The 23,507-nt window shown below is 36.3% G+C and overlaps 1 protein-coding gene across 1 annotated transcript; it reads left to right on the top strand.

Moving 5' to 3' along the window:
- Nucleotides 1-1,108: 1,108 nt before the first annotated feature.
- On the top strand, nt 1,109-22,176 carry Vbp1 (VHL binding protein 1). The gene is made up of 6 exons (XM_021154423.3): nt 1,109-1,238; nt 3,931-4,055; nt 8,406-8,472; nt 10,296-10,394; nt 19,176-19,314; nt 22,015-22,176. The coding sequence occupies exons 1-6, from the start codon at nt 1,149-1,151 to the stop codon at nt 22,083-22,085; spliced, it is 591 nt and encodes a 196-aa protein (XP_021010082.1). The 5' UTR covers nt 1,109-1,148; the 3' UTR covers nt 22,086-22,176.
- The last annotated feature ends 1,331 nt before the right edge of the window (nt 22,177-23,507 follow it).

Here is a 23,507-nt window from a genome sequence, read left to right as displayed (position 1 = left end):
TATAGTTTCCCTGCCATGTTGTACTGGCTGGTTTTATGTGTCAACTTGACACAGGCTGGGGTTATCACAGAGAAAGGAGCTTCAGTTGGGGAAGTGCCTCCATGAGATCCAACTGTGGGGTATTTTCTCAATTAGTGATCAACCATCTCTGGACTGGTAGTCTTGGTTCTATAAGAGAGCAGGCTGAGCAAGCCAGGGGAAGCAACCCAGTAAAGCACATCCCTCCATGGCTTCTGCATCAGCTCCTGCTTCCTGACCTGTCTGAGTTCCAGTCCTGACTTACTTTGGTGATGAACAGCAGCATGGAAGTGTAAGCTGAATAAACCCTTTTCTCCCCAACTGCTTCTTGGTCATGATGTTTGTGCAGGAATAGAAACCCTGACTAAGACAAATTGATACCAGCATAGTGGGGTATTCCTGTGACAACCTGACCATGTTTTGGGGAGGACTGTGGAAGGACTTTGGAGCTTTGGGCTAGAAGATCCATTTGATGTTATCCAGGAACTGAATGGTCTTAGTCAGTTATTTGCAAACAGGGTCTCCTGCAGTGATTATGCATATCTGGTTTATTGATAGATTTGCTTTTTAAAGAGTTGTTGTGGAGGACAAAACTCTGGGAAGTCTTTGGATCTAAGAATTTAAGCACAGCTCTTGGCATTTTTTTTTTTCACATAAACTATAAACATATCGAAAGTTTTGACCTGGGAGCCGACAAGTATCTCACTGAAGGTGGCCTGTGAGAAAGATTGGTGTATTTCTTATGAGTCCAGGTCATACACACTCAGAATGAAGTTCACTGGTCTGCAAAAGGGAATTGGGATTACCTCAGAAGCCACTCTGGAGTGTAGTCTCTTGTTATCTTCAGGTGCAGGTGGGGGTGCGGTTTGGCATGGTCTGAATTCCCAGGACTTTATCCTTGCCCGTTCCTTAGATCTCTGAAATTAAGCATTGGTCTTCCGGCTTTTCCAACGTATCCTTTCTAAGCTTGTCAGTCACATGCGTGTAGCCAATCACCACCTACGACGTAAGCACCAATGAATACGCAGATTCTCACGGAGAGAGGCGGGTCTGAAATGCAAACGATCCAATCACTGACGCCAACGACCGATGCCTCAGAAAGCAGTTATTTGCTCTGGTGGTTTCTGAAGATGGCGGCGGCTAAGGACGGATGTGGCCTAGAAACTGCTGCTGGAAACGGGCGGCGGCTCCACTTAGGGATTCCTGAAGCAGTGTTTGTGGTAAGAAACCCTGTTTCTCAGCGTCTTAATCTGATATTGAAGATTGCTTTCCAGTCACTTCCCAGGTCTGGGTCGTTGGGAGAAACAGAGCTAAAGGGTCCCGGAAGGGAATGTCTGGCCTTTTGCCTCTATCTGCATCTTGGCTTTTTAGGCCTGGCGGGGGATAGCTTTGAAGAAAGGTAGTCCAACCCGGGCCCAGAAGAGGGAGCAGGGAGGAGAACTGGGTAGCTGGAGCCGGATGCAAGGCGGGTTGGGGCGTGGCGTCCCTTAAAACTGTACAATTGCTGCCTGTTGTCGCCTACTGTTGCCTAAAGAAATACAAAAAACAACAACAATGGTTATTGAGCTCAAGACCGCTGTGATGCTGGAGATGTAGATGGGTGGACATTTCGTACAGAGAGCAGGCAGAACAGCTGTTTGTAGGGTGTGGGTACTGAGTGGCACCTAGTCAGCTTGAGCAAGGTCGTGGTCCGTTTCCTTGGGAATGGAAGCAGACTGCTGAGAAAAGTAAACGTTAGCACAAACGTTAAGTCCATGTGTTCTTGCTTTTAAGAATTGAGGCTTATGTAATGGGTAACCGGCTGTTATTAGGTTTTTGAAAGCATTTTATATTTGCTTTTAGTAATACTATTTAAGCAGTTTGTAGACAACAAATTTTATGCAGTTGTGAAGATTGTGGGAAATGCATTTGGAAGGTTTCATGTAACAGGACCGACCCAAGTTCAAAGAGAAGGTAGAAGTTGTATATATTTTCTCATTTATTTGTACTGAAGCATATAAAATCTTAGTCAAAATTTCCTTGATTCTTTTTTGGTATGTACCAAAAATTATATATATATTCTGTCTTATTGCTAACATTCTTCAAAAGACCCTTTTTTCCTTTTACTTAAATCACATTTTATATTGTATATTTTAATGTGCTGGTGAAATAAATTTTTATGTGTATTCTCAATGTGCTGTGCTTTTAAAAATATTTTTCAAGTGATCTTTACATAAAGTAATATTTTCTGAGGTTCAGAAATTTTCTTAGAAAATTTGCAAAACTTTATGAGGGAGTTACTGTTGTTCAAATTTTGTAGATATAGTTGATGAAACCCAGAAATAGAGGTATCCAGAAGTAGCATTTGAGCAGTCAGGAGAGCTTTAGAACCTCTTTGGTCATGCACTGCTATTTAGAGGTGAGGAAATTTTGTGTTATTTCTCCTGATCCTATTATAATGCCTGATATATAAAGATGTAAATATATAAATTTCCATTCTGTCGTAAATATAACCCGATAGCAGTAACTTCAGAAATGGAATTAATGAATACAAACTTTATCTGAGGGATTTACCCTAAAATATACTTTTTTTTTGAGACAGCCCAGGTTGGCTTAGAGCTCACTGTTTGGAATAGGATGGCCTCAAATTCATAGCACCTGTCCTGCTTCTCCTTTCCAAGTTTGGAGGTTAAAGACAGACACTGTGACAACTGGCTGTAAAATTTTATGGTTAAATTTTATACCAACACGATGTAATACGCAGTCCAAACTTTATATAATTATCTTGATGTTCCAAAACTAATGGAAGTGGCATGATATTGTAACAACATAAAATTCTATGTCTGAGAGTATTTGAATCCTACCCAACTTCCATCTTGCTGCTTAGTCTTGAGTTTCTATGGGTGACAATATTTATGGACTTATTTTGAAAAATAAAATATGTATTCAATTGAATTAATTCAGTAAGAAAAATGATAACTTTGGCACACAATTTGCTCAATTCTTTAGTGGCTAGGGCACATGAGTAGGCAGTGTGCTTCATTGCTAGCAATTTTCATATTTATTACTAGAGCCACATGAGAAATGTATAAAGCAGGCAAGTTCATGTGTCTTAAATTAAAAACAGAAAAATAAAGAATAAATTAGCTACATAATGTATGTAAACTGTCCGAAATGGTCTTGAACTTTTTTTTTTCTTTTTTTGAGACAAACTATTATGTTGTCCAGGCTGATCCTTTTGCTTCTACTTCCTAAGTTCTGGGATAACAGACCTGTACCATCATGTCTAACTTATCTTTAACTTTTCTTCTGGCAGTGCTGGGGATAACCTAGGGCCTCCTGTCTTGTAGGCAAGTGATATAGCACTGAGCTCCAGATGCAGCCATCTTTAACTCTTTATAATTATGTTTTTAATTAAAAAAAAGCTTTCAGAAAAGAAAGATTAGTTCTCCCCAGTGGAGTCTCACTAGGTATATTAGCCATACTAAAGGGCGGGTTCCATGCAGGGCAGTAAATAGATGGCCACCACAAAATTAATTCAATCGTACTTTTGTAGACTTTTTGTGTAGTATTGTTTGAGTATTTTTCTCCCTCCTGGCCTTTTACCTGGATGCTTTCATTTCAGATTTTGTGTTTTTATGGATTTTTTTTTGTGTTTTTTTAATTTTAGTTTTTAAAATTATGGCTTTTTGTTTGTTTGACTATTTTCTAAAGAAAGAGAAATTGGGAAGTTGGGGAGGTGGGAGGATCTTGGAGGAGTTGGGAGAGGGGAAACTGTGATCAGATTATTTTATGAAATTTTTTTTCAAAAAAATTAAATGAAACAAGCCTTTGAGGAAAACAAAACTTGTTCTTTTACATTTTATAAACAAAGTAGTAAAAATCAGGTTTGTAATATGAATTTAAAACTTTGTATGATTTTTCATATTAAAGGAAGATGTAGATTCTTTCATGAAGCAGCCTGGGAATGAGACTGCAGATACAGTGTTAAAGAAGCTGGATGAACAATACCAGAAGTATAAGTTTATGGAACTCAACCTTGCTCAAAAAAAAAGGAGGTAATCAAAATTTCTACATTTAAAAAATCTTTATTATAATTATTAATGAATATAAGTTGTATACACTAATGAATTTTACTCTGATATATTTATACATGCAAATATTGTGCTTGAATCATGTTCATTTTCCCTGATGCCAACCACCCTTTCCTTTTACTTTAGTCTGGTATATTTTATTTATCATGATAACCTAAAGTTCTGCTAATGATGTTGCAAGTGACACATTTTCATTCTTACTAAATTATTGCATAATGTTCTATTTCTACATATATGCATAGACCTTGCATATATACCTGTTTATCCAATCATCTGATGTTCTTGATTATTGTGAATAATGCCACAATATTAGTATGCACACAACTTCATTACATTATTTTCTTTGGATATGCACTCAGGAATAATAAAGCTGAATCAAGTAGTATTTCCATTTTTAGTTTTTCAATTATGTGTGTGTGTGCTCACATGTGTGCAGGTTCATGCATGCCATGCCACAAGCATATGCTCAAATGTGCTATAGTGCACATGTGGAGGTCAGAGAACAACTTTCTAGAATCATTTTCCTTCTGCTACCTTGTTGAGGCAGGGTCTCTCTTGCTATTAGTTTTGCCACTTTGTGTACTCACTCTAGCTGACCTGTGAGCCTCTGGGCAGTTCTCCTGTCTCTTGGGCAGTTCTCATCTTGCCATGCTGAGATTACAGATGCTAGCCATTGAATCCTGTTTTTTTTTGTTGTTGTTGTTGTTTTGTGAGATTTAGAGGTTGAACTAAGGTTGTTCATCAGTAAGGATTTTGAGCCATTTCTCTGGCCTCATTTTTATTTCTGAGGAGCATTCATACTGTTTTTTTTATAAAAGGTATTATAATTTATATTATGTAAGGTAACATTGCATTTATATTATATAACAGTATATAAAGTACCCTTTTCCTGTATATCCTTGCCAATATTGCTAATTAATTATTTTTGAGATAGGGTCTCATGTAGGGTAGTCTGATCTTGAATTTGCTATGTAGCAAAGGATGACCTTGAAGTTCTGATCCTTGTACCTCTACCTCCCAAATGTTGGAGTTACAGGTGTGTACCATACTGGTTAATTGAACCTAGGGCCTCATGTGTACAAGGCAAGTGTTCTACTTTTGAGTTATACTGCTAGTCCTTTTTATTTTTTATTTTAAAATAGGTTCTTAAATTGTCCAGGTAGTTCTTGAACTTTCAATCTTTCTGTCTCTGCCTCCCAAGTATTTGGGATGATACTGTTTTGACTCTAGTGAGATGGAATCTTTGTAGTTTTAATTTGCATTTTTATGAGGCCTAAAGATGTTGAACATTTTCTTTATACATTTATTAGCCATTTGGTATATCAAATCATTATCTACTTAGTTATTGGATTATTTTTTCTTTTGGTTAAGTTTTTTTTTTAATTCTCTACATATCCTAGATATCAATGCACTATTAGGTAAATAGTTGGCAATATTTTCTACCCCCTCTGAACTTGTTAGTCTACTGATTGGTTCATTTGCTGTGCAGAGCTTTTTAATTTGGTATAATTTCATTTTACTATTCTATATTTTGAGCTACTGGAATCCTATTGAAAAATTGTAGCCTATGTCAATATCTTGAAATATTTCCCTCATGTTTCCTGTAGTAGTTTTGAATGTCAGGTGTTGACTTCAAGGTTTTTGATGTATTTTGAATTTTCATTTGTTCCTTTTTTGTACAGTGTGATGGGGGATATGGTTTTAGTTTTTTTATATGTGGATATTCAGTTTTCTTAGCACCATTTATTGAAGAGACTCTCCTTTCTCCATCAGATGTTCTCAGCATCTTTGTTGAGATGGTTTTAGCTATATGTGTTTATTTCTAGGTCCTTGGTTTTATATCAGTGGTCTCTGTCTGTGTCTGTTCTTTTTTGTCACTATGATTTTTTTATTCTTATTCATCGAGCATTGCTTTTTGTTCAAGGTTACCTTGGTCATTTGGAGTTTCATATGAATTTTAGGATTGTGATTTCTAGTTCTGTGAAGAATGTCATTAGAAATTTGCTGGGCTTAGGATTGAGTTCAGAGAGTACTTTTGGTAATATGACCATTTTTACAATATTAATTTTGCCCATCCATGAACATAGAGGGAGCATCCTTCTACCTTTCTAGTATCTTTATTTCCTTTGTTTAGTATTTTATAAATTTCATTGTAGAAGTATTTTATCTTATTGATCAGGTTTCTGTTTGTCTCTGTGTTTTATTCATTTGTGGCTATTGTGAATGGGATTGTTTTTATTTCTTTCTTAGTGAATTCGTTATTGCTGCATAGAAAATCTATTAATTTTTGCTTAAATTGCTTATCAATTCATCCATCTACTAATCAAACCCAGTTCAATTTATCACTGAGATTGGATGAGATTATCTTTGTTTTCAGGGTCAGGTGGCTGAAGACTTAGCAGTTGTAAGCATCTTTTGATGGAGACTCTTGGTATGGAATCATATGGCTAATTTGATTTCTTCCTTTTCTATTTGATTTCCATCTATTCTTTTGCTAGCTAAAATGTGAAGTACTGTATTGAGGAAGAGGGGCAAGAGTAGATAGAGATCTTTGCCTTTCTTTTCATAGCCTATGACTGTCTTTATTATCTTTGCATGAACTGGGGGTTAACATTTATGTCTCAGCTTCACAGCTTGGCCCTTTCTCTGCCTCTGAAGATCATATATATGTCCATATCCTTTCCTACCTTGTATCTGAATATGTGCTGATACATATAGGTATAGGCATACCTATACCTAAAACAGCCCCATACATAGGTGCTTGATGTTTTCAGACTTGAGATTTAATATATTTGGATACATCTTGTTTTAATAATTAGCTAAATGAAAGTTTATAATCAAATGCAGAGCCTGTGAATCACTTCTGCAGAATGTGACCTGTTCTAGAAATGTTAACAACAGGGAGTTGGACATATGAAGTAAGGCTTTTTATACCATGTATTTTATATATGGTATAAAAAGCCTTTTTTTTTTAAAAAGATGTATTTATTTATTATAATTAAGTACACTGTAGCTGTCTTCAGACACAACAGAAGAGGCCACCAGACCCCATTACAGATGGTTGTGAGCTATCATGTGGTTGCTGGGATTTGAACTTAGGACTTCTGGAAGAGCAGTCAGTGCTCTTAACTGCTGAGCCATCTCTCCAGCTCCCTACATTTTATTTTTTAAATTAAAAATATTTTATATGGGGACTGGAGAGATGGCTCTGTGGTTAAGAGCACCAACTGCTTTTCAATTCCCAGCATCCACATAGCAGTTCACAATAATCTGTAACTCCAAGATCCAACAGCCTCAAACAGACTTACATGGAGACAAAACTTCAGTGTATATTAAAAAAATAAAATAAATATCTAATGTATATGAAAGTTTTGCCTACTTGTATGTCTGTGCACCGTGTGCATGTCTGGTGCTTGTAGAGATCAGAACTAATGTCAGATCTACAACTGGGCTAGGATGGTTGTAAGCTACCACATAGGTGCAAGGAACTGAATCTGGGTCCTCTGAAAGAACAACAAATGCTCTAAACCACTGAGTAACCTCTTTAGTCCCTTAAATGTTTGTATCCTTATAGTATTTTCTGTATGGTTTATTAAATATACTTTGCTTTGCAATGTTTATCAAATATTTTCTTTTTTTTTTATAAAGATTTATTTATTATATATAAGTACACTGTAGCTGTCTTCAGACACTCCAGAAGAGGGCGCCAGATCTCGTTGTGGATGGTTGTGAGCCACCATGTGGTTGCTGGGATTTGAACTCTGGACCTTCAGAAGAGCAGTCGGGTACTCTTACCCACTGAGCCATCTCACCAGCCCTCAAATATTTTCTTATATCAAAAATATTATTTTAAATAAAATTTATAAAATATAACTTATATTTGTAAATAGTTTTTAAGGACATATTAGTTGAAAATTGCAATGCTAGTAAGATGATTGTGATGTTTATTTTTTTTTATTTTTTTAATTTTATTTATTTATTTGTCTTTTTGAGACAGGGTTTCTCTGTATAGCTCTTGACTGTCCTGGAACTCACTTTGTAGACTAGGCTGGCCTTGAACTCAGAAATCCGCCTGCCTCTGCCTCCTGAATTATTTATTTATTTATTTATTTATTTTAGTTTTGGTTTTTGAGACAGGGTTTCTCTGTGTATCCCTGGAACTCACTCTGTAGACCAGGCTAGCCTCGAACTCAGAGATCCGCCTGCATCTGCCTCCCAAGTGCTGGGATCAAAAGGCGTGCGCCACCACTGCTTAGCATAATGTTTATTTTTGCTGGTAAAATACTATGTTAACCTTTTTTTCCCTCCTCACAGGCTGAAAGGTCAGATTCCTGAAATTAAACAGACTTTGGAAATTCTGAAATACATGCAGAAGAAAAAAGTAAGTGTACCTTTGTTTGCAGGTATAAGCAAATCAGCATTGTTTTGGCAGAGGCCTGATTTCCTTGACTCTTTGGTTATAGGCATTTCATTTGTTTTGTAGGGTTCATCCTATCTTTTTGAGCATATGTAGTAATGTTAAAAGTAGTATACTTTCACCAAAAAAGATGGCTTTGTGGTCTTCCCCTAAAATGACTCCTAATTCTAAGGTCTTCACTTAGATTATTTTGTAAATTTTTAATTAGAAATGATTTTAGGTATTCTTAAAATGTTTTATTCTGAGGTAGTAACATTTAAGAGTATATTTATTTATTTGTTTTTATTTTTATGTGTGTGCTACTGGCATACTGGCTTTGTAGAAGGAGTTTGTGAGTGACCCTTCTGTTTCTGTTTTTTTTCTGTTTTTACTTTTTGGGGAAGGAGTTTCTTGTTTTATTTTTTGTTGTTTTGTTTTGAATAGTTTGAGAAGATTAGGTGTAGATTGTCTTTAAATGTCTGATATAATTCTTCTGTGAAATTTTCTGGTCCTGGACTTTTTTTAGCTGGAAGGCTTTTTATTATTATATCATCTCCTCATTTCTTAGGAGCCTGTTTAGGTCATTGACTTCTTGGTTTAATTTTGGTGGTTTGGCTGAATTGTACTCATCCATTTCTTTTAGGTTTTCCATCTTAGTGGAGTACAGGTTTTTAAAATAGTCCCTCATAATTTTCTGCATTTCTTTGATGTCTGTTGTAATGTTTCCCTGTTCATTTCTGATACTGTTAATTTGATTCCCTCTTTCTTTCTTTTGGTTAGTTGGGCCAAGGGTATTAAGTTTTGTTCGTCTTTCAAAGAATCAGATCTTCGGTTTTTTGATTCTTTATATTGTTTTCTTGGTTTCTGTTTAGTTGATTTCTGCTCTGATTTTTATTATTTTTTGATGTTGATTTGGTTTGGATTTGGTTTGTTCTTTTGAGTTGCATCATTAAACCATTTATTTGTGTTCTTTCTGATTTTTTTTAAATGTAAGCACTTAAAGCTGTACATTTTCCTCATAGGGCTGCTTTCAGTGTGTCTTAGAGAGGTGTTCTCTTTTAGAAGAAGCTTCCATGTGATGCTGAGTAGAATGTATTCTTTGGTCTTTGGGTATGATATTCTGTAGATATCTGTTAGGTCCATTTGATGTACGATGTCTATTAATTCTGATATTTCTCTGTTTTTTGTCTAGATGACCTGTCTATTGGAGAAAGTGGGGTATTGAAATCACCTACTAATGGACTGATGTTTATCTGTGTCTAAATTCAGTAGTTTACAGTTTTTTTTAAATGAAATTGGATGCCCCAGAGTTTGCATATATGTTTAGGATAGTAATAGCTTCTTGGTTAACTGTTCCCTTGATTAGAATGATGTGTCTCTCTTTATCTGTTCTGATAGTTTGAAGTCAATTTTGTCAGATATTGACATCTGCTTGATTCCTAGTCTCATTTGATTTAAGTACTTTTGTTTATCCTTTTACTCTAAGGCATTATGTATCTTTAAAACTAAGATGTGTTTTGGAAACTTACAACCTTTATAGTTGTAGGAACTATTATTATTTTTAATTTTTGGTTGGAGAACTTGAGGCATAGATAAACAGTGACATGCAAAATTTACATAGCTAGTAAGTAGCTGAATCAGAGTCCATTTCCAGTCATTTGGTGGTAACAGTCATTTATTTCTTTTCCAACTAAATAAATCTTCATGATGGTACTGTTTTAAATGTCTTGGGATTAGATGTGGATTCCTCTTTTATAACCTTGATATCAACTTGGCCTGTTTGTGGTACTGTCTTTTTTTTTTTTTAGGAGTCTACCAATTCAATGGAGACCAGATTCTTACTGGCAGATAACCTGTACTGCAAAGCTTCAGTTCCTCCTACTGATAAAGTATGCCTATGGTTGGGGGTAAGTAAACGTTATAGCCACAGCCAATATATTTGTAAACCAATGTCTTCTGACTAGCAAAACAGTATTTCTTCTTTTTTTTATGTTTTCACTGACTTTTTATCTTTTTTAATTATTAGATATTTTCTTCATTTACAATTCAAATGCTATCCCCAAAGTCCCTTATACCCCCCGCCCCCCCCTGCTTTCCAACCCACTCACTCCTGCTTCCTGGCCCTGGCGTTCCCCTGTATTGGGGCATATAATCTTTGCAAGACCAAGGGGCCTCTCATCCCAGTGATGGCCGACTAGGCCATCTTCCGCTACATATGCAGCTAGAAACACGAGCTCCGGGGGGTACTGGTTAGTTCATATTGTTGTTCCACCTATAGGGTTGCAGACCCCTTCAGCTCCTTCCTCTAGCTCCTCCATTGGGGACCATGTATTCCATTCAGTAGATGACTCTGAGCCTCCACTTCTGTATTTGCCTGGCACTGGCATAGCCTCACAAGAGTCATCTATATCAGGGTCTTGTTGGAGATGAGACAGAAGGAATGGCCATGCAGAGACTGTCCTATCCAGGGATCCATGCCATAATCAACCACCAAATGCAGACACAGTTGCATATGCCAGTATTTCTTCTTAATATGCAATGTTTTTATCTCCCTTTGATTTTAGAAAGAATAAAGCTGTAGAGTTCAAGTAGTCCTTATTAGACACTTACTGGAATTAAGAGTGTTTTTAAAGATGTTTAAAGATTTTTCCCAATCAAGACAAAAAATTGACCAAATCTACTCTTGTAGTTGTGTGTGTGTGTGTGTGTGTATGTGTGTGTGTGTAAACTCAGGACGTTGAGTATGCTGGCAAAGCAGTCTACCATGGATCTAGTCATCACCCCCCACCCCCCTTTTTTTTTGGTGTTTGGTTTTTGGTTTTTTGGTTTTTTGGAGACAGGGTTTCTCTGTACAGCCCTGGCCGTCCTGGGACTCACTTTGTAGACCAGGCTGGCCTCGAACTCAGAAATCTGCCTGCCTCTGCCTCCCAAGTGCCACCACTGCCTGGCCTCCTTTGTTTTTTTAAGACTCATATAGTCCATACTGTCATTCTTGCCTTTGTTTACCAGATACTGAGATGGCAGACATACCACCATGCCCAACTATTTCTCCGGTTAATGTTTTGTCCTTTTTAAATGCATCAGAAGGAAGAGAGTGGGGAGAAGATGTGGCTCATTTGGTAAAGTACTTGCTTTACAAGCATTACAACTTGAGTCCAATACCCAGAACTCACATAAAAAATGCAAGACATTGTATGTTTGAGATCCTATCCCTTGGGAGTCAGAGATAGGAGGATTACTAGGAGTCATTGGCCAGTTAGTCTAGCCTAATTGATGAGCTCTGGCCAATGAGAAACCCTATTTTAAATGATGGGTAGTCTTCCTGAGGATGACACGTAAGGTTGTGCTTGTGTTTACATACATGCACACATATATACAAACATATATAAAAAGCATATAACAGAAGGAAGAGTAAAAGTCAAATAGTACTGTTTTACTCTGATAAATATTTGTCTATAAGACTGTAATAGTTTTACAAAGAGCCCTATAAATTTAAGGAGAAAAAGATTATAAAAACTCTGAGGTTAGAATAATTTATTTCTTTATTTTATGCGCATGAGTATTATTTTATGTACTTGGATCTATGTTCACTGCATGCATGCCTGGTGCTCATGGAGGCTAGAAGAGTGTGTCACATTCCCTGAAAGTGTAGTTAAGAGATGGTTGTGAGCTGTTATGTGGATGCTGGGAATTGAAGCCTAGCTCACTAGTGCTCTCTAGTCACTAGAGACTGTTCTTAAAAATATTCTGCTTTAGATACTTTCATAGATTTTTATCTATGCTTTTTCTTCATTCTTTCCCTTTTTTGCTGTTTTATTTTGAGACAGGTTCTTTCTATGTGTCCCTTGCTGTCTTGGAACTCACTATGTAAACTAGGCTGGCCTCAAACTCAAAGAGATCTGCCTGCCTCTACCTCCTGAGTGCTGGGATTAAAGACTGACACTGTGCCTGGCCCAACACTGTCTGTGCTTTTTCACCCTTGCTTTTCTTAGTTCCCAGACCTAGCTAAATACAGGATTTTTTTTTCTTTTTTTTTACTCAAGGCAAGCTCCTATGCAAAGTAGCAAGTGCACAATACACACTGTTTCCTGCTATCCAGATTGCCTCATTGGAAGGATTTTCCTTTGCTGCTGTTCTAAGACATGCTCTAGTGCTATGAACAATGGATCATTTAACACAGTGAAACTCAATTTTATCATATAGTTAGTTTATGTACTCAGTGTTTGTTAGTTGAGTTTATTTCAGTTTCCTGTTTAGTCTTAGTTCTGTTTTTAAAAGGAAAGATTCAGTGTTTATCACTTAGGCTTTTATTTTCTCATTTTTAACATTCTCTGAAAATTTCACACCTATATACAATGTATTTTTATCATATCAATCCTCACTATCTTCCTTCACTTCTCCCAGGCACTTCAACCTGTTTCCTTCTAGACTTTATGTGAGTTTTTTGTCATCATTTCAATTAGTACTGACCATATATAGATGGCTATAGGGGCCATCTGCTGAGGCATGGGCAACCTACCAATGCCAGCATCTCTGAGAAGTGACTTTCCTTCAGCAGCTAAGGGGTTGGGCATCTGAAGCTCCTCCTTTTATCCATGCTGGAATGTTAACTGGATTAATCTCATATAGGCAATCATGGATATTGTGAGTTGATTTGCTCATCAACCATGTCATACCCAGAAGACAGCATTTCACACTTCTTCTCTGGCTTTTATATTCTTTCTGCCCACATCTGCGATGCTCCCTGAGCCTTGGATTGGGGGAAGTTGATGTAGAAAACTTTTTTTTTAAAGGTTGAGCATTCACAGTCACTTAGTCTGAACAGACCAGTTATGACTCTCTGCATTAACCACTCCCCACTGCAAAATGAATCTTCTCTGAACCAAGATTGAGAGCAGCAAAATATTCTTGTATAAACAAAAAAGAAGGCAGTTTGGCGTGACCATTTAGTGGAACAGCAGCAGTTAAGCCCAACCTAGGGCTGGTCTATTATCTCTCAGTCATGGCCTACTAAAGTATAGAAAATATACCCGAATGTATCAGTGTGGAAAGACTGTCTATATTCAGTTTTTCTCTGACCATTTAGTTCTTAAAGTATTATTTTATTTCAAGAAAAGTGATTCTTTTGTATGTATATGAATGTAGTTTTGGTCCCCTTCTATTATTTGGGAAAAAAATAATACTCATACATTGAATCTCCGTTATTTTTAGTATCTGTTATGTTCTCTGTTTTAGTCTTTTTCATTATATGTGATTTTCTTCACAACTTTTTGTTTGTCCTTGTACTTATTCTGTTTTATTTCTTTTACTTCTTTTTTTAAAGAAAGGTTTATTTTTATTTCATGTCTATGAGTATTTTACCTACCCTTTTATGTGTGCATCATTTGTGTGCCTGGTACCCATGAAATCCAGAAAAGGGTGTTGAATCCACTGGAGCTGGAGATACAGGCACTTGTGAGTGATTGGAACTGAACCAGGGTCCTCTGGCTATCAGACTATGAAGGGTATGTACTCTTAACCCCTGAGCTATCTAACTCCTCTTTCATTTTCATCACTTTATTTTCATTTTCTTTGCTAACTTCCAGCTTTTTTCATCTTTATTTTGTTTTATTGTCTTAGTTGAATACTTAAATGCAAATTTCTTTCATAGACCACCGTCTCCTATAGTCTTCCCTATCATAGTAAATAGAATCTTTTATCTGGTCATCAAGAAAAAAAACCCTTTCAGTCTTTGACTCTTTTAACTTACACTGTTAGCCAGGTCTTCAGCAAACCTTCTAAATATATTGAGAAGCCAACAGTTTCTCACTTTTTTGCTGCTAGTACCTTGTTCTATGCTATCTTTGTGGCTGTGACTGTGGAGATTATGTATATGTTTTCTATAGCTTCAATTATAAGGTAGTGCCAACTTGGTGGCTTTAACAACAGAACTTGTTGGTTCTGGGGGCTAGAAGTCCGAGATTAGCCTTGGAATCAGGGTCATTTTTTCTAAGGTCTGTAAGGGAAAATATATTCACTGATCTCTGCTTTCATATGTTCTTTATAACCTCTACACATATATGTTCCAAATTTTTCTTTTTGTATTAACACATGTGAATGAGCTTATTTTGACATGGTTACATTTGTAAAGAAATTATATGCTAAAATAATTTTTTAATTAATTTTTGCAGTCTGAAGTACTGAGGGTTAAGACTGGATTTTTTTGGAAAAAGATACTGCTTAATCCATAATATATTTTATTTCTGCATAAGGTTTTAGGTACCAGGAGGTTAGAGCTTCAGTATATCTTTTGATGTAAACAGTTCAATTCAAATTAACATCTTAAGTTCATTTTCTTGCTTTTGCCCCTGTATTCCAAAATCCTTTTCAGATATAGTGGATAGAACTATCCATTAAGATCTGTTAGGTCATGCCATTATTCTGTCCAAACTTTGTGGTCATTTCTCATCTTATTTCAAGGAAAACCTTTTGAGTAGCTGGCAAGTCCCAGTGCAGTCTAGTACTCTTTGATACTTCTCTTACCTAATATTCTAGTTTCTTGTTTGGTCACACTTGGACTTCTTCCTGGACCTAGATAATGGTGAGAAAGAAAGAAAGAAAGAAAGAAAGAAAGAAAGAAAGAAAGAAAGAAAGAAAGAAAGAAAGAAAGAAAGAAAGAAAGGCTCTGCCTCAGAGCCTTTATTGTGGAATTCTTTTTAGCTTTTCTAGCTGTAACTAAGTTATATTTTTAGAACACATGATAGCATGTCATTTTTCTGATGAGGGCGTCATCATTTCCTCTGTCAAAAGCTAGGACCACTTCCTCTTTGGTACAGTGTGACTTTTTCCTTAGTCTCACAGATATCATTTCTTGTAAACGTGGGGTTTTCCTCCTTGCTTTTTTTAAAAAAGAATTGTATATGAGTGAGTGAGTGTATGTGTGTGAGAGAGAGAAAGGGTGAAGGGAGAGAAAGAGGAGAGAGGGAGAGAGGGAGGGAGGAAGACACAGACAGACAGACAGAGAGAGAGAGAGAGAGAGATTGATTGATTGATTGATTGATTTGAGTATAGGTGTTCACAGAGGCCAGAAGAAGGCATCGATTCTGTGAAGTTGGAGTCACAGGCAGTTGCCCAACATGAGGGCTGTGAATCAAGCTCTGGTCCTCTGGAAGAACAGCATGTGCTCTTAACCATTTTGCCACCTTTCTAGCCTCTTGTTGTCCTTTTAATCTTGCGATAAGAGTTTTAATATTCCCAAGTTAGGAGATATTTCAGTTGTCTTTGGGTGTCCTGTCTAGTGAACAGCACTATGGCCAGTAAAGAAAGGCTTCCCTTTTGTATACCTCTGGGATAGGATTGTCTAAGAGTGAATCTGTGTACTCCATTAAACAAGTTTTTGAGGCAAGGTCTCATTTAGTGCAGTCTTAAAATGATCATTTAAGTGGGTCTAACTGGGTTTTCTGCTCAGGACCAAGTGTTAAGTGACCAAAATTAAAGTACCAGTATGTTTTGCAGCCTTATTCCAGTGCTATGTGTAGAACTGAAGTCCTGTTTCCTTGCTGGTGTTTACACTGTATGTGCATTTATTGCCGTGTGAACCCTTCTGTTTTCAAAGCCAACAGTGACAAGAATAATCCTAGATTTCAGATCTTTGCAATATTTTCTTGTGCCATCAACTTTGGACAATTCTCTGTTCCTGAAGTTTGATATAGATTATTAGGCTTACCCAGGTTGTAGCTATATGTTAGGATCCACTCTGACAAATCTCTCCAGAGCCACAGAGAGTAGAGTGGGACTTGTGGCCTTAGAGAGCCATATTTTCCCCTAATAGAGAACTCTATCACAAAGGAACATACACTTATGTGATTTCATTTATCAAAAGTTCAATTATAGACAAAACTACACTGTTAGAGAAGTCAGGAAAATGATTACTTTGGGGTGAAGAGTGTTGGGGATTACTAGAAGTGTACACAGAAAGCATTTACAGTGTTGGTGATTATCTGTTCTCTGCCTGGTTAGTTTCCATAGATCCTCTGGGAAGATTCAACCCTCTTGTAGGCTTTTAAAATTGAATAATTATTACTTTGTGGTACTAGGGTTGAACTGAGGGACTTATGCCTATTAGGATGTTGCTGTATTTCTGATTTACATCAACTCCTTAATTTTTTTTTGACTATACATATTTATAGGGGACAGTATGGTAATTTAGTATGTATATACAAAGTGTACTGGTCTACTAAGTGCAATTAATATTTCCATCCCTTTACTACTTTGCATTTAAGCTCCCGTTTTCTAGTATTTCATCAACTATATAATATGAGTCAGGCATCACGACAGTACATGTAATCTCAACATTTGGTAGGCTAATTGCCTCAAGTTCAAGGTTAGCCTGGGCTACTGGGTAAGACTGTCAAAATATCCCTCTTCCAAATAGATAGAGATAGTAGAGTGTTGTGAATTGTAGTTCATATAACTGTTCTTTAGAACACTAGAAACGTACTTTACCTATTACCAAATTCCTTCTATCCTCTATCCCAAAATTCCTCCCAGTCTCTAATAATTACTATACATTCATTTTTAAAAGAGTATCTACTTGTAAAGAGATATAGCCTGCTATATTTGTCCTTTGTGTCTGAATTAAAACTTCTGTCTTCCAGTTAGCGTACTGATCTTTATATTATTTGGAGTCCTGTATCTACCATGGGTAAAAATCCCAAATCATCTCTTTGAAGAAATTTTCTCTCTTGTTAACAATTAAGATAAAATTTGCTATTTAAAAGTATATAGTTTCATAGTTTTTAGTGTGTTCATAGTTGTGCAACCATCATCTCTTTCTATCTCCGGAACATTTTATTTATCCCATAAAGTAACCCCATTTCTTCATTCTACATTCCTTCTACTATCTCCTTTCCTCTGGCATCCACCACACTTGACCTTTACCAGATGGCCAAGAAGTTGTAGCAACTACCAATTTACTTTCTTTCTCTGTGTATCAGTTTCATTCCTTCATTACACCCTGTTGTGTGTATAAACCATACCTTCTTTATTCATTGTAATTTTTGGTTTATTTCTTCTTTTTGGCTACTGTGAATACAGTTTTGTGCCAACATATATTTTCAGTGTTTTGAGTTATGTATGTTTCCTGGTCTATAATGTTTGTTTGTTTGCATGCTTGCTTGCTTGCTTCCTTTTTTTTTGGATACAGGGTCTTTCTATGTAGTTCTGGCTTTCCTAGAACTTGCTATATAGAGTGTGTAGCAAGACTCTGCTTTTTCCTCCAAAGTGCTGGCATTAAAGACATGAACTATATGTCCAGCCTATTAATGTTAGCTTTGTGGGAGTTTTTGTTTGTTTGTTTTGGTTATTGCTTTTTAGTTATTTGAGATTGAATAACTACCATTACAGCCACCCATCTTCTTACAGAACACAGAGCCTTGTGTAAGCTAGGCAGGCATTCTACCAATGAACTATGTCCTCAGTTCCTGTTTTTTTGTTTGTTTGTTTGTTTGTTTGTTTGCTTGTGACAAAGTCTTTCTATGTTGCCCAGGCTGGCCTTGACCTCCTACTCTTCCTGCCTCAGAATCTTAAATGCTGGGTTAATGCTTTTTGCTTTATGCTTCTTTGTTTTTTGAGAGATTGTTATGTATCCTAGGCTTGCAATAAACTATATAGCTGAGGATGACCATGAATTCCTGATCCATTTTGTCTCTTCTCTCCTGAGTACTGGCATTACAGGGTCGAGTTTTTCTGTTTTGCTTTCTTGAGATAAACTCTTAATAGATAGCACAGGCTGGCCTTGAACTTGGAATTCTCCTTCCTTACCTTTCTGCATTCCAGGATTATAGCCATGAGTCTCTGTGCTAAGCTTTAATACTTGTTGGGCAGCCAACACATTTATATGTAACTTAAGAGGCACAGAAGCATTATCTTAGTCATTTTCTCTTGCTATAACTGAATTATCAAAGACTGGGAAATTTATAAAGAATTGAGATCTATTTGATGCATCTGGAAACTGGGAAGTTCAAGAGGATAGTGTTAGCATCAGGTGAGAGCTACAGGTGAGACCTGTATCATATGGCAGAGGAGGTCATGTAGTGAAACAGTAAACATACTAGTTTGGCTCTCTTTTTACAAAGTTACTAATGCCATCTTGGAGGTTCTTTCCTCATGATGTCATGTAAATCTGATTACTTTCCAAAGACCCCACCTCCAAATACCACTAGTATATGAATTTGGTACTTTTCATTCTGGAGGACAAATATTAAATTTATTTTTTTATAGCAAGGACATCTATGAAAGCCTGCTTCTCATTAGCTCAGTGTGCCTGCCTTTTAAGTAATCAAGAGTCTATTTCTTGATATTCTTCAAGAAAAAATTTATACATACATAGGTAAGACCACATCCATCTGTCTTTTTACAGAAATAGTAACACTATTCTAACTTTTGCACACTTCATTTCAAAATGTGTGTTGTGATTTTGTGTATTGATACCTCATTTTCTACATACCTGTAACTCAGGGGTTAGCAAATTTTCTGTAAACTGTCAAATAGTAATATTTTCTGCTTTTCAGGATACATGGCCTTTGTTTTATGCCCTACTGTAGCAAAGTCCAAGACAAGTGGACTGTGTTTAACCCAAGGACTGCATTTTCAGATACTTGCCCTAACCTAGAGATTATAAAGTAATTGTCATGACTATTTTTCTTCAGGCTAATGTAATGCTTGAATATGATATTGATGAAGCTCAGGCCTTGTTGGAAAAGAATTTATCAACTGCCACAAAGAATCTTGATTCTCTTGAAGAAGACCTTGACTTTCTTCGAGATCAGTTTACTACCACAGAAGTCAGTATCCTTTTAACTAATAAACAAAGGGAAGAAAGATTTTTTTAAAAATTCCTAAATATTGTTTTCATGGGAAGAACGACTTTATTCTTAAATAAATGTGAAGTTAGAGATTGCATAAGATAATGACTGTCATTTTAATCAAAAAGTTTAAAGGTAGAATAATAAATTAGAAATGTAAAGACATGGAGAGCAGACTCACAGTGATGAAATAAGTTTCTTTTCAAATATTTTTACTAAGATACCTTTATAATAGGTTAATTTCACAAACATGTAAGTCTTCTATAAGTTAGGTGCAGTGATCCAAGCTTGTGATCCTAGCACTTCAAAAGCTGAGGCAAGAGTTATCAACCTGAGGCCACCCTGGGCTACCTAATGAGACCCAGTCTTTAAAAAGTCTTTGCAATTTCTGCAAAGTGTGCTAAGCCATATGAGTCATGAAAATTAGTAGAGGGAAAAGGGTATCAAAGTCTTTCTCTGTTTAAAGTACATATATAAAATAGGTCCTTGATGACCACATAGCAGTTGTAAAGAAGTCCATGTATTTAGGATCAGGATAATTTAAAGTTTGGGAATGATAGATGTGTCCTGGAGTTAGGTCAGGAAATGCTTTTTAGGAGGTAAAACGTAAACTGTTTTGAAATGCAATACAAAATTTGTAGGGGAAGGAATGCTTGCAAGCAAGCTCTTTTCTCCTCTGTTTTCAATTCCTTTTTGTTGCTGTGGTAAAAGTCTGACCAGAAGCAACCTAGGGGAGGAAAGGATTTATTTGGCATGTACTTCCAGGTTACAGCTCATCACTGAGGGAAGTTAGAGCAAGAATTTGAAACAGAAACCACATAGTATCACTGCTTGATAGCTCTCACATACTCATCCTCAGCTAGCTTTTTTATACTGCTCATGGAGTGGTGCTACCCACAGTGAACTAGATTCTCTTACATCAACTAACAACAAGACTATCCCATACAGACATGTCACAGGCCAGTCAGAGTGATGGCTCTAGTCTGTGTCAAGTTAAAGCTAACTGGGATACTCTGCTTTATCTCTTTTTGTTCCTGACACACTCAAGAAAAATACCCAGCACTTGGGAGGCAGAGGCAGGCGGATTTTGAGTTCAAGCCTGGTCTACAGAGTGAGTTCCAGGACAGCCAGGGCTACACAGAGAAACCCTGTCTCGAAAAACCAATAAAACAAAAGCAAACAAACAGACAATGCCCCCCCCCCAAAAAAAAAACAAGAAAAAGAACAAAGAAAAGTACCTAAGTGCCACTCTTTATACTTCTCTTTTCCTAACAACCAAGAGTGATCCAGTCATGTCAGCTTTTCCCCATGAGGTTTTCTGTACTATAATGCTACTTAGTTTTGGTGCTATAGAACCTACACATAGTAGACCTGTTCTTTACAACATCTCCAGCATGAATTTACCAAGTCACACATCTTTGTTTTAGTTCTCTGGTTATATACTTTATTTATTAGCTGGTTTATATAATATATGCATATAGTCAGTCTTGAGTGCTTTCCACTAGTCTTATACCTCAGCCAGTGTCATCACATGCAATGAATTTCATAAACAGGTTCTTCTCTAGAACATTACAAATTCCATATAACTAGTTGTTTTATTCATCCCTAAAATGTCCCAGGCTGTTAGTATTTTCTTCTTTTGTTCTTTTATTTGTTCCTCCTACCTGGAATGATTTCCCTTTATTTACTTGGAGATACTCCTTTATTGTTCATATATCAGTTTAAGCATCAGAGCATTCTTCCAACATTTTGCAATCCTGTCAGAGTGGTTTTTTTTTTTTTTTTTTTTTTTCTGCTTTGCATGTAATGCTTTGTTTTCCTGGCTTACCACAAGCTCTTCAAGTGCAGGAACTGAAGTCTCCCAAACATGTATCATGTAGTAGGAAAATTCTTGGGTGAGGCAAGATAGGTTTTTTGAGGGTTTGTGCCAGGATTATCATCTAACTAATGCTGTGAATACTTGATTCAGCTATGAAATCCCTAGTTCCTAGGAAGGCTAGCTAGACCTTCCTTGGTGGGAGGGGGGCTGTTAACTGTGAGGGGAAAAATGAGATGTAATGGAAAAATCATCCAAATTGAGTTCTAGGAAACTTAGAGAAAAGTGCCATTTATCATCAATATAATATTGTATAAACTGGAGAAGTTAGAATAGTAGACAGGCATTAGAGTATGTTCTAATTAATCTAAACTCCATGAAGGAAGGGGCTTCACCTAGCTTGTTCAAGGCTTTATAGAGTATCTAGTCAAAACACAGTAGGTATTTAGTAAACTAAAGGATCTGTTTAACCCAGATAAAATTTTGGGTAATCGTATTCATTTTAACATTTTATGTTAGGATATAGAATGAACAGAATTTTCTTAGCAATTTTTTTTTTGTTTTGTTTTGTTTCGAGACAGGGTTTTTCTGTGTAGCCCTGGCTGTCCTGGAACTCATTTTGTAGACCAGGCTGGCCTTGAACTCAGAAATCCGCCTGCCTCTACCTCTCGAGTGCTGGAACTAAAGGCGTGCGCCACTATGCCCAGCTCTTAGCAATTGATAGTATAGCAACATAGCTATCAACAGTATTTGCCACTAGTAGCTTTGTGATTTCTGTGTTTTCTTTTGTTTTAGCTTTATGAGTAAATTACAATTTCATTGTTATCTTTGGAATTATATTTTCATTTTCCTTGACAGTTATTGCAGATATGGCCAGGGTTTATAATTGGGATGTAAAACGAAGAAACAAAGATGATTCTACCAAGAATAAAGCATAACACTGGCAATTGAAAATGTGATTCAGGTTTTCAAACATGTTAAAAAAGCCAAGGTTTAAAGATTGATCTAATTTTCACTGATTTTTTTTTTCACAGCAAGATTAAAATTTAAAAACACCGTTTTATTTATTTATGAAAACAAATTTACTTTCAAATAGTTTATGAAATTAACAGTATTTTTTTTCATATTTCCCTAAAATGTAATGCTGCTTTTGTTTTATTTTATCTGTTATAAGACAACTCCTAACTGAAATGGCCGAGAACTGTGAGGAATGCTATGGAAGCTGCTGAATACTTGGCACCAGAGCAGTTTTCTTTTTCTTTATTGATTGATATTACTCTCACTGGATATGGTAAACCTTTTAGAGGCAGGAAAGACATACAGTTCCAATATTTGTAAGCTTGTTCTTTAGTACTTGAAGGGCATTATCATCTTTTGTTGCTGTTTTGTTCTGTAAATGGGGTTTCATGTATTTCTGCCTAACCAGTAGCTTTTATAATACTCTGAACTTTTCAGAAAATTGTTATTTGCTTTCCTACACAGTATGAGGGCTATTGACATACATAACACTTTGATCCCAAGTAAGTATAGTGTGTCTGCAATGACAGTATAAGGGAGACTTGATCAATGCGAGAGAGTACTACCCATTCAAAACTGTAAGCTAAGGTAATTTTATATTATGTAACAGTTTTCCAAAGCACCTCGAACAGGAATAGTAACATAAATATAAATCTGCATTATTTGAAAAGAGTTGTAAGCTTTTTTATTCATGATAAAATTTACATAGGACAGATATAATCTCTGGAAAGCCATTGGTACTGACTGTGGTAAAAGTACTTGGTGAAACAGATTCTGGTAAAAACACATGCATGTTATTCCATCTCTGTGTAGTAAAAAGTATACTTGTACAATGTTTTGTACTTGTATTTCATGTTATTAAAACAGTGATGTTCAACCTGTTGCTTGACAATTTTTTTCATTTTAATCTTTGTCTTAATCTATATAGGTTTCTGGCAAATACCATAAAATAGGTAAAACAATTATTTATATTGAATTGGTCTGGAGACTTTTAAGTCCAATTGAAATACAAGGGCAGAACCTTCATGATTTACTCATTTCCCCCCATCCCCATATCGCAATACTTTGGGGGTATTAGACATGAGAAAGAAAATCTCAGATAATATCTTTTCTTTTGTTTTGATTTTTTCGAGACAGGGTTTCTCTGTATCTCCCTGGCTGTCTTGGAATTCACTCTGTATACCAGGCTGGCCTCGAACTCAGAAATCCACCTGCCTGTGCCTCCCAAGCACTGGGATTAAAGGCGTGCGCCATCACTGCCCAGCTCTCAGATAATATCTTAACATGAGTCTCCACAGTTTTTATGAGATGCATTTATTGTACATAACTAGTATATTTTAAGA

Source organism: Mus caroli, unplaced genomic scaffold (assembly GCF_978045245.1).
Source record: "Mus caroli unplaced genomic scaffold, Mus_caroli_1 scaffold_5, whole genome shotgun sequence".
Taxonomy (NCBI): Eukaryota; Metazoa; Chordata; class Mammalia; order Rodentia; family Muridae; genus Mus; species Mus caroli.
Note: the sequence above shows the minus strand (reverse complement) of the source record. Positions and strands in the feature narration are given on the sequence as shown.

What these genes read in the sequence shown, in the direction of transcription:
- Vbp1 (XM_021154423.3), top strand. Translation starts at nt 1,149, where the DNA reads ATGGCGGCGGCTAAGGACGGATGTGGCCTAGAAACTGCTGCTGGAAAC. An exon ending in TTCCTGAAGCAGTGTTTGTG is followed by an intron (nt 1,239 to 3,930) that starts GTAAGAAACCCT and finishes TTCATATTAAAG; the next exon opens with GAAGATGTAGATTCTTTCAT. An exon ending in CTTGCTCAAAAAAAAAGGAG is followed by an intron (nt 4,056 to 8,405) that starts GTAATCAAAATT and finishes CCCTCCTCACAG; the next exon opens with GCTGAAAGGTCAGATTCCTG.